The sequence below is a fragment of the Anneissia japonica genome, unplaced genomic scaffold (assembly GCF_011630105.1).
Source record: "Anneissia japonica isolate Jap-2015-1 unplaced genomic scaffold, ASM1163010v1 scaffold288291_len444093_cov181, whole genome shotgun sequence".
Lineage (NCBI taxonomy): Eukaryota > Metazoa > Echinodermata > Crinoidea > Comatulida > Comatulidae > Anneissia > Anneissia japonica.
Window position 1 is genome coordinate 380,747 of NW_022731168.1, and position 14,392 is coordinate 395,138.

Consider the following 14,392-nt stretch of genomic DNA (forward strand, 5'->3'; position numbering starts at 1 on the left):
TAATACCATATATTACCCATTTATGATTTAATTTTATCGATAGACTCCAGAACAGCTTGTTTCTTGTATAGATTTTCGTTATATGTATGTATTTCCAGTTTGAACTTTTTATTATTTTCTTAAATTTTACATAATATGAATACTCTTTATGTTTTCATAATTTAATAACTCTCTATAATTAAGCCCTATTATTTTGATTTATGATGCACATTTTAGTCTCATTTTAAAAATAATTTGCCATTATGAATGAAGTTCTTTCTCTTGATTTCCTTGTAATGCAAGATGTGTATAAGAGACAGGGCTTAAAAGTAGCCTATTGTAATCAATAAACTACTGTGGTATAATTTCTCAGCCGATGTAACTGCAACATGGATAATCTCCATGGTTACAAAGTTATCCAATCACCTGGGAACGAAACCGCGATGATATAAATCCAGGTACCTCTCTGCAGTCACGTGCTACTTTTTATCTGCCTGCAAAGAGAAAGATCTCGAAGAAGAGGGCTAGGCTTTTGTTACACAGAGCGCTATTTATTTTATTTGTAAATTTACATAATGTCTGTTCTTATATCATCATTAGAAGTGAAAGATATTCGCTTCCCAACATCTCTCGAAGGACATGGCTCCGACGCAATGGTGAGTAGTGCGGCTAGGCTAGGCCGTACTTTATGATGTGAATCAGATCACATCGATCGACCGATTTTGTCCGTGTGGATGACTGCACAGAAGGAGCTAAGCCTATCGGCTAGACAATCTTGATTGGGTAACATAGCATAGAGATAGTAGGCTGTATTAAATACAATGAGATGCTGATTACGGCATTCTGTATTCTATTCTGTATGTAATTTTGCAATAAAACCTCAAATATTAAAAAATAATTATTTCTGGTCTAGGCCCTGGCCTAGGCCTATGTATGTTTACGTTTTGTTTGCAAACGTATGCGATAACGTTTATCGATGTAGAGGGGGCGCTCTAGTTTCACATAGGCCCTACTGTGGTAGTAGAACCTCCTTTCTTTTAGTTTTAATGATTTTTAATTTATGCTTTTTTTGGTTTTTTTTTTTTTCAAAAAAGTATGAAAAAAAAATTAAAATCTTTTCTATTAATAGTAATGTCAAATTTTCTCAATTTGTTCTCGCCCTGTGTGCATGAACCAACCATCCAAGCATTGGCATTATCTAGGCCCAGGGGATGCGCTGAAATGAAAGGGGCACATCCCCAAAAACAGCATCCCTTCTCCAGTCAGCCACCTTTTCACGCTGAACATTTTTTTAAGAAAAAAAATGTTTGAGTAGTTAAAAATCACCTAAACTTGATTGAGCCCGGTCACCTTTATGCTGCCCCCATTTGCCCTCTCCAACTCCTGTCTCTTATACACATCTTCCGAAGGTCTTAGTGTTGGTGCGAGGGACAGAAATTAAATTGAGATCAGATGAACGTAGGGAACGGCCAGGCACATATTTGGGAAGAAGTTGATTAATGTATGCGGGTTGATTGAGAGTCAGTGACTTAATGTCAGAGACATTAACGATTATGTATTTCTGACTTAAATTCTATATTTCAATTTTTGATTTTTATTTTTTTATTTTAAGTTATATATGTATCTACATTGTATGGCTTGTTTATTTTTTGCATGTTTGTGGCATTTTTTGTACTTATTGTATTTATCTAATTAATCAAACATTTTTTCAGATGTTTCATATTTTTAATAGGGGGCCCCTGAACATCAGCTGGCCTTATTGGTTAAGTTGAAATGGTTATCCTCTATAAATACAGTTTGAATAAAGAAAAATTAATTGAAATATTTGATTTATAAAAAAAATTAAGGGGAAGTGTTGTAAAACTGTAAAATCATGGAAGTAGTAGAAGCTACATTAGATTGACATAAAAGGGTTAGTACTTGTCATCAAAGATCTTATAAACACAAGATAGCGTTCTCTGCGATTTACGTGTAACAAATAGAAGTGTCGGTCAAGGTTCAAAAGTTTCCAATTTAGCAAGAGGGCGCCATTTATGCGCTATTATACCAAAGAGAAAAAGTAATCAGCTTTGGAAGAGGGCGTCCTATCTTTTGCCATGGATCTGAGATGGTTCCTGTTCTGCTGTTCACAGGATTGATACCCTGAAGGTAAAGTCGCGCGGTGTATGGTGTGGTAAGAGCGGTCAAGGGTCAAAAGTTTCCAATTTAGCAAGAGGGCGCCATTCATGCCTTATTACAGAATTTGCACGCGTAAATCGCGGAGAATGCTATCTTGTGTTTATAAGATCTTTGCTTGTCATATTGTCCATGTATAGATGGGGTGTAACATCATTGTGCCAGTATGGGAAAATCTCTGATATATGTCACAAAAATCTAGTTTTATCAATCATATTAAAAAATATATATTAACGTATTTTTTTCAATCTAAAACATTTACATTGTTATTTGAAATTTAAAACATATGCAATTTCTGTTTTCCCCTATCAGCTTTTGTTTGCCACTGAGACTTTTGCAATGGGTGTCAACATGCCAGCCAGGACAGTAGTTTTTGATACTATTAGGAAACATGATGGTAAAAGTCCTCGCAATCTGTTGCCAGGCGAGTACATCCAGATGGCAGGCAGAGCTGGTCGGAGAGGCCTGGACACCACTGGCCTTGTGATTATACTCTGCAAGGGAGACGTGCCGGAAATATCTGACTTACAAGCCATGATGCAGGTTAGTAATATACTAACTATTGGGGAAGGGGGATAATGAGGTTAGGGGACTCTTCTGTTGTAATGATTGAGGGTACCATGATACTATGGGTTGGAGAGAGTGGAGTAATAGTTTTGTTAGAGAAGGTGGGCTAATACTGCTGTAGAGAAGGGAATATGTGTTACTTTGTATAGTAAAAGAAAGAGGTATAGTTAGGTGATACATTTATTATGCACTGACATACTTCAAAACTTTCAATGGAATATATATTATAAACATTTATACCTTATATAATATATGTTAAGAATAATATAAATGCAATGTATATTTTGTTTATTATACTATTATTATTGTTGTTTATTGTTATTGTTGTTATTATTACTGTAATAATAATGCTGAATATTTACATACAATATTTCTCATGTTATGTAACCACCCGTAAAAATTTGGTTCTTTTCAGGGGAAGCCTACGCACCTTGAGTCAAGATTCCGGCTGACATACACCATGATCCTGAACCTCTTAACTGTGGCAGTAATCCGTGTTGAGGATGTCATGAAGCGAAGCTTTGCAGAGTTCCACACCCGGAAAGATTCGCACCAGCAGGAGGTGGAGCTGAAGACACTGTCAAAGCAGGTCGAGTCTATAAAGAAGGTGTCATGCTACCTGTGTCAGGAGGACCTGCAAGAATATTACAACACCTGTAAAACACTGAATGAATTAAGATATGCACTGCAGGTAGAGTTTTCAGATATATCATTACTCAGACCACTAACACTATCAAAGTTTGTGTTAGTTCACAAAAACAACAAAACTTGGTGAACACACTGTTTTTACAAGTTTTTTTTGTGTAGAAGGGAATATAGTAATTGTTGACAACAAATATGTACAATGAATAATGAAATTTATGATAGTTCATAAATGAAGACAAATTTCTTTCATGCTACAGAAGCTTGTGGTGTGTGTGGCAACATATTATGTTAGGGAGCTATTGCTATACATATTTTTCACTGCATATTAAAAAATGTACATTTCATCCATATTTTAATCTTTGAACATTTTTGCTTGTCTAGGTATCAATTTTTCAACACTATCAAATAGTAATGAGTATGAGTGAGGCAATTCCTTACGTTGTGTACCGCAGCCACTTGGTGTGATTAACTATATTTTTGGCTTTATACAGTATGGGCATGATTTAGCGACAAAATCATGCAAACATATTCAATCAATTTTGCCAAGAGATTATGGGAAAAATATTGGCTTGGCATTAAAGGGTTGCGGTTAAGTGGTTAATATTTGGATTTTAGTCATAGCCAAAAAATAATGGAATGGCGGTATAGTAATATTTTGAAATTTATGACGTCTATGATAATTTACATTTTCTGTTTTCCTACAGTGGACATCAATAACCCATTCGCAGATTAAGGCGCTTTCTATTGGTCGTGTCGTTGTTGTAAACACTGAGAAACATGTACATGCATTAGGTGTTGTTTTAAGCCTCTACGCAGCAAATAGACATAGCAAGTTCAAAACCCTTGTCATATGCGATAAACAATCACAGGACAGAAACAGTCAATCAAATGAAGTTCCTGCTAGAAAGTTAAAAGTTAAAATGGTTTTAAAAACTAATTTATATCAACCTGAAGGAATATGTTGGCATGATGTGGTTGAATTGGTAGCGAGTGATGTCTATGAAATAACATCCAAAACTCTTGATGTAAATGCGGAGAAAATTCTTTCAGATTGGAACACGAGGCAGATTCCGCGCTTCAGGTAACCGAAATATGTGTATATGATTTCAAATTTTGCTGTGTCCATTAAACATACTGAAAAGTATCTAACAAACGAATGTGTAAATCATTTTGTCTTGTACTGTATTATGCAGCACCAAGTTTCCTACTAGATCATTTGATAGTATTGAGTGGATGATTCTTTTCATACATTATGGCTACTACTTTGTAATAAACTTTCTAATTGCATATATCATGAATCATAATGATCTGCTTTATCAATCTACAAAAGAAAATACGTTCACAAGCTCTTTTCCAGCTTCTTAGAAGAGGTGTCATTTTATCCTTGTATACCAACACACTTAATTATTATTTTTTCCCCATGCAATAGTTTGGTGCTACAGCACTACTCCAACTATGCCTGTTGGCACCTTTAGAAGAAATTTTAGTAAAAATATATTATATTTATTTCAGGGATAAAGCAGTTAGTCAGTATACTAGTGTAGTTGTACAAGAGCTGCTACGATTGACAGAGGATAATCCAGAAGGTCTTCCAGCACTGAACCCAGTAAAAGATCTCAAGATCCAAGACATGGATTTTGTTGAGAAGTTCATTAAGATGCAGAGTCTGCAGGAGAAAGTGACAGACTACAAGTGCCTAATGTGTCAAGCTTTAAATCAACATGTAAGACTCAGAATTCCTTTCTAACTAAACAAATCTGTCACTGTGTGTCATGAAACAAAAATTTCAGCAAATAGTATACAAATATTTCAATTAATTTCATTTCATTTATTTCGTCATTATAAATTCATTAAAATATACAGAAAAAAATGAGAAAACATGAAAAATACAAAAAAAGAAACAAGAAAATTATATTGTTTATGAGTGTAATGGGAAAACTTGAAAAATACAAGAGAAACAAGAAAAAGTATATAGTTTATGAGTGCAATGGGAAGAATATTTTCATGAGTAAATCTTTAAACGAATACAGAACATTCATTATTCGTTTTATAACACATTAAAGTAGGTCCTTGTCATTTGATATTTTATGAAAAATAAAGTTAGGTCTACCTTTCTTAAGAATGGAATATTCCATCTTCTTTCAAACAATAAAAGCATTGTATTAGTTTGGGGCGTCCAATGGGTCAAAAGAAATTGGAAAAAACAATGCACAGATGCAATTATTTCATGAGTGACGAATTGGTGAAGATAACCAATGTCACACGATACAGTGTCCACCAATCAAATGACAAGGATCTATTTAGGTGTGTTATAATAAACATTGTAAGCATTAATGTAGTTTTGCCATTTATATCTCTTGGGTTTTTGGTTTGATGCAGTGTGTATTAAGCAAGTCACTGGAACTCATTCCCCTGATAGATTCTGAAAACTGTCTGAACGGTTTCCATTGTTTTTTACAGTACTAGTGTAATGTAGTGTTAATTTAGCCATGAATTAAAACAGGTTATTTAAAATTGGCTATACTGAATGGTTTGCATTGATTTAAGGTAGTTTCACAATGTGTTTTTCAACAGTTTGCTGAGCACGATTATAACATGGAATTAAAAGAGAAAGTGAAGGTGTTGTACTATCAGTTGTCAGAAGAGAGCTTACTGTTGCTCCCGGAATACCATCAAAGGATCCAGGTATTTATAATATCACTTCTCTTGGAAACTCACAGGGGTGGTGGGGAGGGGGAAAATGATTGTGTGTCAGATGGTTAGAACTACATTTTATTCTAACATTTTTTATTCACATTGTTCTTGTTTTCTTCTTCTACAAAGCCTTGCGGTTAACAAACTTTAAACTCTTAAAACCATTTTGCACTTAGACACTATTACTGTACTTTTTTAACCTTTCCATGTATAAAATTCTGAAAAAAAAAGTTAAACTAATGTAGAAAATACAGTTTACAATGTGAAGAAGGGAATAACATGTCCAACTGTAGCTTAGTAATTAGGATGCTCATATTGCATATTCCAGTGTCCTGGGTCCACATCTTGTAAAATCCCAATAATTTATCTCTTGACTGGAACATCAGCATCAGTACCATATAGTTAATCTAAAATAAACAAATATTATTAATTCCTTATTTATAGGTAGCTCCACTTGTATTTCAACATGATGGTATTCATAGATGAATAATAGTGTGTAAAATGGCATTCATTAGCAAGAACCAAACTCTAAATTCGCTTCAATATTTTTCTTGTTGATTTTTAAGAATAAATGAATAAGTATGTAATATGGGTAAAGTATATAAATATAAATTTCCTAATTTTCACTCCAATATGCTAATTAAAAAAAAAAAAAAAAACAAACTCTAATTTCAGGTTTTAGAAAAGTTAAATTTTATAGACAACAAAATGTCACTACAGCTGAAAGGTCGAGTTGGATGCGAGATTAGTCATCATGAGCTGATTCTGACCGAACTGATCTTTGAGTTCTTTTGTAGGAAATCTTAGCACACCTGACTTGCAATCTATGTGGTGACATGACTTGTTCTAACATCTGTTCTACTGACAAAATTATTCAAGAAATATGAACGATAAGATCAAATCTTGATTTTGCCTTTACCAATTCTAAATTAATTTGATACTTTAATGAATTAATGAATGAATTATATAAACAAAATATATTTATTTTCCATCAAAATGTTCTTCATAATTAAATGTTTAACCTTGTTTATTGAGGCTAAAGCTTCTCTAGATAATTATTATCTGTTAAAAAATCTGACTAGCAAAAAGAGTATAAAATTGCAAGAGGTCCGACTGCCCTGATTTTGTATGCATGCAATGAAATGTTAAAAAACGTACTACCACAAGGTAGAGTGCGCAGTATTTACTAACGTCTATTCCGTTAACATTTTTTTGAAGGATGCCCTTTAGTTTGTGATAGTACTTTTTTTTTAGATAGGATTGCGTTCCAACAAAACCCAGAGAGTCGGACCTCTTGCAGTTCTTGCTAGCATACAGTTTCTAGATTCTTTATTTTTTTGCATTGGTTAATTATTATCTGTTAATGACCCATAAAACGTGTATCTTTTATTTCTTTTGAATGTATACAAAAAAGTATGAGGGATAAGACCAATTGTGAAAATGTATGAATCAAGAGATATAAATTAGATATTTTTCATTTGACCATCTGTTCCCTTGTTTCAGCATATGATCTCCAGATTTTATAAACCAATCTTGAGATATGATAAACATAAATTTTTAATATTGGATTTACCCATATTAGTTAAATTAGTTAAATTTTTGATATTTGATTATAAAAATGAATTTATAAATCAAATGTATTTATTTTTTACATACAAATGTACTTTAATTTTTTTGCAGTACAGGTATTTCTTTTCAAATGTACTATACTGTATTTCCTACTGTTTCAGTTTAGTTTCAACATATGATCTCCAGATTTTATAAACCAATCTTGAGATATGAAAAATATGAATTTTTAACATTGGATTTACCAAATTTAAATTAGTTAAATTTGATATTTGATTATAAAAATGAATTTATATATCAAATGTATTTATTTCACATACAAATGTACTTTAAATTTTTGCGGTACATGTAATTCTTTTCAAATGTACTCTACTGTATTTCCTACTGTTTCAGCATATGAGCCTGTTTCTGCTAAGAAAAAGAAACACGTTTTTTCCCCCCAGCAGAAACAGGGCAAAAAACAAAAATACGGTTAGGAATGCGTTCGAAAAATGCGTGTTTCAACAACCATTTTTTATAGGTTTGGCATTCAGAAAACGTGTTTTGTTATTCACTTTTCAGCTGCAACGCAATACCGTGTTAGTCATGACCCATCGGTGACTCAAATTGACCTCTTCTTTGGTTTGATCATTTTTCCACAGGAAATGTGGGACAAAGAAAAAAAAATTTAACCAATAAGATGACATGTTTTTTTAGCCTTATATTTTTTCATACTTCCACGGTGTGTTGTTTACTTTCTTCGCAGCATGTGCTGTAGACTTGCCACAAGTCTTTAATTTATTGGTTTTTCATAGAGAGACTAGGTATAAAGAATTTTGAAGAGCGCCACCAACGTCTGCTTATATCGAGAAGTATACTATGGAACGCCATGCAAATAAGCAATATGGAACGCCAATGGTGCCAAAATAGATTTATTTTTAAGCATTTTCACTGATTAAGACAAAGTTTAGGGACTGGAACCCAGTCTACATGTACTGTAGCTCACAGGAATTAAAGTCAACAGTAACTTCCGTAGGTGATCGTCATTATAAGCTCCTCCCACCTACCAATGCTCGCGTTACCATGTTTTTTTTTTAGTTACACTTTTCACTAAAAACACATTCTGAAGGAATTTAACCGTTTTAAAAAAACTTGTGTTTTTGGCGTTATTCAGCAAAAACCTGCCCTATGATCTTAAGATTTTCGAAACCAATCTTGAGATATGAGAAATGTGAATTTTTAACATTGGATTTACCCATTATAAATTAGTTAAATTTTATATTTGATTTGATTGAAAATGAATTTATAAATGAAATGTATTTATTTTCACATACATCTGTGTTTTAATTTATTTGCAGTACAGGTATTTCTTTTTAAATGTATTATACTGTATTTCATACTGTTTCAGCTTATGATCTCCAGATTTTAGAAACCAATCGTGAGATATGAGAAATGAAAATTTTTAACTTTGGATTTACCGAATTTAAATTAGTTAAATTTGATTATAAAAGTGAATTTATAAATCAAATGTATTTATTTCACATACAATACTTCTCTTAATGATCTAGGTTATTACAGATGCTATATCTCATCTCAAAAAAGGAATTTTATTATTTTTTATACTTCGTGTGCAATCTTTCATGAAAGAAAATAAGAATTAATTTTTTTGGTTGTGGATTTAAATAATGAAATACAATACAGTACTATTATTAAGTAGGTCCCGAATTTCATTTTGCTATGTTGAGGTTATGAGACTATCATGGAAACAAACAATAAAAATAACTCAAAAGATAAGTTGTCATTATATAATAAGTTCTTTTTTGAAAAACAAACGTAGACTTGCACAACATTTTATACATACACATGAATTTTGCGGAGATGGGTTGATTTCCGGGAGATTCTTGCTTGCGGAGGCTGTCTCGATTTCCGGGAGACTCCCTCGAGTTCCGGGAGACTCCCTCGAGTTCCGGGAGACTTGGGACACTTGCTAGTCTTTCTGGTGGCATCATTATGCAAGACTCAGAACTACTAATTTATCTTAAATATTGTGAGTAGGAAGCGGTCCAATTATGGCAGGACCAATATTATATGGAGGATATCAACAATCAATATTATAAATATATCGTTTGTATACCAAACTGTCCTTTTGAAAAAAAATTCACGTTTTTTGTTTTGCTTTTATGTTCAAACCCTGACCGCGATGCTTCGTCTAGGTCTGTTTTTTCCCCCTCATTGTCTGCACTATAGCAGCACACATAACCACACGGAAAGGATTAGAATCAAGAATAGTAATATGAATTATTTTAAATTGACTACCAATGAAGAGAAAAATGAATTTATGAATATTGTATATATCAATACACTAATAGGCCTATTGACAGTATTTAAAAAACGCTGGAACAGTATTTTTTTCTACCCTTAATTTTGCAATCAACTAGTAACCTATTCATTTGATTACTGTATTGTAATTTCACTTGTTTCCTTGTTTTATACAATATGCAGGGGCGGATTTAGAGAAAAATCTGGTAGAGGAAATGCGACTTGCGAAGCACCGATCAGGGTGGTGGGGCTCTCCTCTTCCTTCTTTCTTTTCTTTCTTCTCTCTTTTACAGGTGGATTTAACCCTCATGTGCCCTGGATCCGCTCAGTATGTGTTAGATCTCTTTAACGTTCCATTAAGAAACAAGAGTTATCGGAATATTAGTTTTATTACATATTCTTGTTCGGCAAGTCAACCTTCAGTAATTGTGTTGTACTCGCAAAATACCCGCATAAAAACGCCCCCAGACGGCCTAAATTGATTACAGGGTACCATGTAGGTGAAACTGTAGGCTTATCACATTATACTGATGAGATAGGCCCCTATCGCGTAAAATGATCAGTTGTTGATCAGCCCTGTAATGTAACTAGTCCAAAATGCTAATCAATTAAAGACGCCAAATGTCCTGGTAAGTACATTTGATTTGTAATTGACAGATTGGGAATATGCATGAGGGATTAGGTGGGGATGGGGGTGGGGTCGTGTAGACGTATTTTATTGTATCTTTATCATTACAAATATAGAGCCGGGAATATTTTAAAAGTATGAAAGTGCAAGTTCCCGACATCTTGTCCATATTCTCAAAATTTTCTCACCTCCGACAAAAAGTGCATCCGCCCAGGACGGAATTAGTGCATTGTATATTGGCGACAAAACACTTACTATCTGGTCGTCGGAAAGCACTCACGTACCCCCTGGTAGACCGTGTTGTGCAAGTAAATGCTCTGAACTTTGTTCAATCAATCTTTCCTACAATGCCTGATTTCTGTTTATCCTCAAACAGTAGTATTTTATAGCAGTGATAGGATGGAAAAACAAATACCCAGACTAACGACCTGAAGTTTGCTGAATTTGTCATCGTTAGATTTAGTGCGAAGCCAGCAAAAAGCGTTTTTCCTTAGAGGTTTACATGATAGGCCTCTATATCATTTAAAGGGGTAATTTGGTTCAAATATCTGATTTTGATGAAATTTCATCACATGTTCCATTTCAGTGTAAAATAATGAATTCGTAAAAATATTATTCGTTACAGTAATTGATCTGTTACGTCTAGCTACGAAAGACGTCATTTATTGTAGTGTACATTTATTTAGCTGAATAAAGAAAGAATGAATGAATGAAAGAAAGACCAAAAAAGGCCGCCGCCTAAAAAGAATTTACAAATTTAATTTATTTGTTAGTATACAGAAATTTAAGCGACTTACTACCAAATTGTATTGCAACATTGCGAAATTGTGGTTACAGTGTAAATGAATGTCATGTCATGTTCTAGGAGGGTTTAGTGGAAAATATAAATCTGAGATCTACAGGTTACGGAAAAATAGCTGGTAGAATGTTTAATTCATTGCGGGTGGTAAATCCTTGTTGATCGGAAAGGGAGGGGTGTTACGTTCAATTTATTTAACTCTTCGTCGGTTCCAGCAATGCTCCAAGGCCCGATATTACGTTGTTTAGGCCTAAGTGATACGAGGCATTGATCATAGCCATAGAGTAGGCCTGACTATGATAAATTATCGCAATGACAGCATTACAATCAAATAATCTTATGACCCGTAGGCCTAGCCTATATGATTAGTGATAATTAATATTGAATACAATTTCTGAGATCATGCTATAGTTGGAAGCCCTGTTCCCGGCAAAATTTCAGTAAAGAAAAATCTGAATTTTATATAGGCCTCTGTTATAAAGATTTATAAATATAATACAAAATTGCTAGTTTAACTGAATTTAGATATTTATATATTATGGAAAAAATGTAAACTAAAACTGAATTTCTATTTGTTTTTGTGTTCCATATAGAAAATGTAAACGCGGATGATTTTTTAATGTTTTATTTTTCAATAGGTTTGCGAATAGTAGGCGCCGGAAACATTAGCCTATCCAACACTGCTATGCACAGGCCTAGATTGGTTCTGTTATCAGACATTAAAACGGCCGACATGATATTTCCCGTTGATAGTATTGACACTTGTGAAATATAAAAGGCCTACTTTGTTAAAAAAAATCATTCTGACCAAGATTTTGACAATTAAACAATATCTTAGGCCTACTCAATTGACCGCAGTGTGCGAGAAAATAGTAATCTTCTGTGAGAAATAGTCTCTCATTTCTTTTTATAATTTTGTGTAAAACTAAAATTTATGCCAATATTTTTCAGTGGTTTATAATATATAGTTAGAGTAATACATAAGCATTTTTTCTCAAAAAATTCTTTTTCTTTTTTGCTTGGGAATGGGGCTTTAACGATGTCAATGTGTCCTGGTAATGTATTCTTAACCCCATGGTCCAAACATTAGAACATGTTTTTTCCCGTTTTACAAAACATAAATTATATGCGTGTTTTTAATCACCAAAACCCGATGAAATTTCAAATGTAATGCTTGTAGCGTTCTCATGCAGAAGACAACAATATTATGCTATTTTATTTTTAATTTTAAGGTAAAGTAACTAGTCAAAATGTGCTGCCATAAGTATTTTTCGAGGACAGTCTTGGTGAAATGCACCAAAATATTGATAGTGGTTTTGTCATTAATAAGGTGATATGATAATAATTAATTATTAATAATAATTAATAAAAAACACAATAAAAATCAAATAATTTTTAGTAAAATAATAATAATATATATTATAATGATGAGGGTGTAACCAAGTTGACGTCAGGCTCATTCGATTTCATCTTGCAAACGCTCACATGAGAGTTAAAATTAACAACCTACTCTCAGAAGGCTTTCAAGGCGATAGCCAATCGGGTGCATTGTTCACTCTCTTGCTGGAGCACTTAAACAAGTTAGAGCATTTTCTCAAAGACCAAATCCACCAATCTCGTTTTTGGGGATGGCACTCAAGTAGGAATATGCTGATGGCATCGAATTTTAGATGAAGATCCTCTGACATCAGATCACATATTACCCACTATTAAAAAAAACAATAACCTATCACAAGGAAGGAACTCATTTCACACAGGTAAATTTGGCTAATAAACAAGATCTAGGTAGCAGCGGTAAGATCATAAAGACAAAACGAAGCGTGGAGCTAAAAGAAGCTGCTTGTTTCTTTCGCAGCTATAAATAATAAATGTGTAATAAACAATGTGCATCATTCTTGAAAATATTGTTTTTTCGCGTTTCAACAAAATTTGGATCCGTAGAATAGACGTCTTATAGTCTGAAGCCAATGTTTGGCGATGTCCTCAGAATAGCGGAAACATCCCCTGCATACCGTGCTTTGTCATTCGCAGATGATGGATGCTGTCCAACCAGGTAGACGTGGTCGTCATAAAATAAATCTTCTTGGAGTATTTGCAAAGATCATCCAAAAGGATGGCCTACAATTTTGGAACTTTTGTGACATCAAGGAACTTTAAGAACTTGCTGCCAACAAAAATACGTGGAAACGTCTTGAAAATATGTAAGGAGACGGATCAGAAACTTTAAATTTGTTTTAAAGTTTCTGTAAACAGTATTCATACAGTAATAGTAATGATGAGGATGATCATAATGTTAATATAATTTATGATATAATTGTCTAATACCCTTATAACAATGATAGAGCGGATAATGATGATAGATACTTATTATTATATTTATAATTGTGATGACGATGATAATAATAATTGTAACAAAATGAATCATGGAATTATATATTTGTTTCCTTATGCGATATCCTTCCATACGCGGTCGTTTCTCTCTATTTATTTACAGTAAGATAGTTATAGTGATTAATAAACATACTGCTTGCCAGCCATGAATGACTTTCTAATAGTGTACGTAATGTTTTGTATTCCTACTTGAAAGCAAATTAGACATTGTATTGTTGGGTCATAATTCAGTTTACTTTACCTATGACATGGTGCCTCGAGATAAAAGCGGTTCAGGGTTTTGTATAGCGTAAAGCAGGGTAAAGTATGAACCGTTGTCAACATTATTCAAAATAAAACTATTTAATGGTGCGACTTGCTATTCTGAAAAGGTACGATAAAATCCATATGTGCTCTTATATTTTTGTTCAGATTATAGGCCCAACAATTAAATCCAAGGAGTAAGTATCCTTGCCGAGCATTTAGGGCTCGTGTGCTGGAGCTTATCCATTATATAGGGTGTGAATTAGGAAGCGAAGGTGTGATGTCTCCTTCCTATGAGGCGCCATCTGTTAACTTATTATTTAGCAAAAAATAACATGGCTTTTTACGTTATATATTTATATATTATTTTATATAATATATAATATTTTATATAATATATAAAAAAT

At 33.3% G+C, this 14,392-nt stretch overlaps 2 protein-coding genes across 2 annotated transcripts in view; both read left to right on the plus strand.

The window, feature by feature from the left end:
* The first annotated feature begins 554 nt into the window (after nucleotides 1-554).
* Nucleotides 555-6,867, plus strand: LOC117115214 (helicase SKI2W-like). Its single transcript, XM_033258916.1, has 7 exons — nucleotides 555-635; nucleotides 2,467-2,697; nucleotides 3,137-3,412; nucleotides 4,071-4,447; nucleotides 4,879-5,089; nucleotides 5,941-6,051; nucleotides 6,736-6,867. Exons 1-7 carry the CDS (start codon nucleotides 555-557, stop codon nucleotides 6,865-6,867), a joined length of 1,419 nt encoding a protein of 472 aa, XP_033114807.1.
* Nucleotides 6,868-10,459: 3,592 nt separating this feature from the next.
* LOC117115215 (probable cation-transporting ATPase 13A3) overlaps nucleotides 10,460-14,392 on the plus strand; it is an 18,769-nt gene continuing 14,836 nt past the window's right edge. The window contains exon 1 of the mRNA XM_033258917.1: nucleotides 10,460-10,553. The gene's annotated coding sequence lies outside the window, so the exon portion shown is untranslated. The remainder of the gene's footprint in view (nucleotides 10,554-14,392) is intronic.

What these genes read in the sequence shown, in the direction of transcription:
- LOC117115214 (XM_033258916.1), top strand. Translation starts at nt 555, where the DNA reads ATGTCTGTTCTTATATCATCATTAGAAGTGAAAGATATTCGCTTCCCA. An exon ending in GACATGGCTCCGACGCAATG is followed by an intron (nt 636 to 2,466) that starts GTGAGTAGTGCG and finishes TTCCCCTATCAG; the next exon opens with CTTTTGTTTGCCACTGAGAC. An exon ending in AATACCATCAAAGGATCCAG is followed by an intron (nt 6,052 to 6,735) that starts GTATTTATAATA and finishes CTCTAATTTCAG; the next exon opens with GTTTTAGAAAAGTTAAATTT.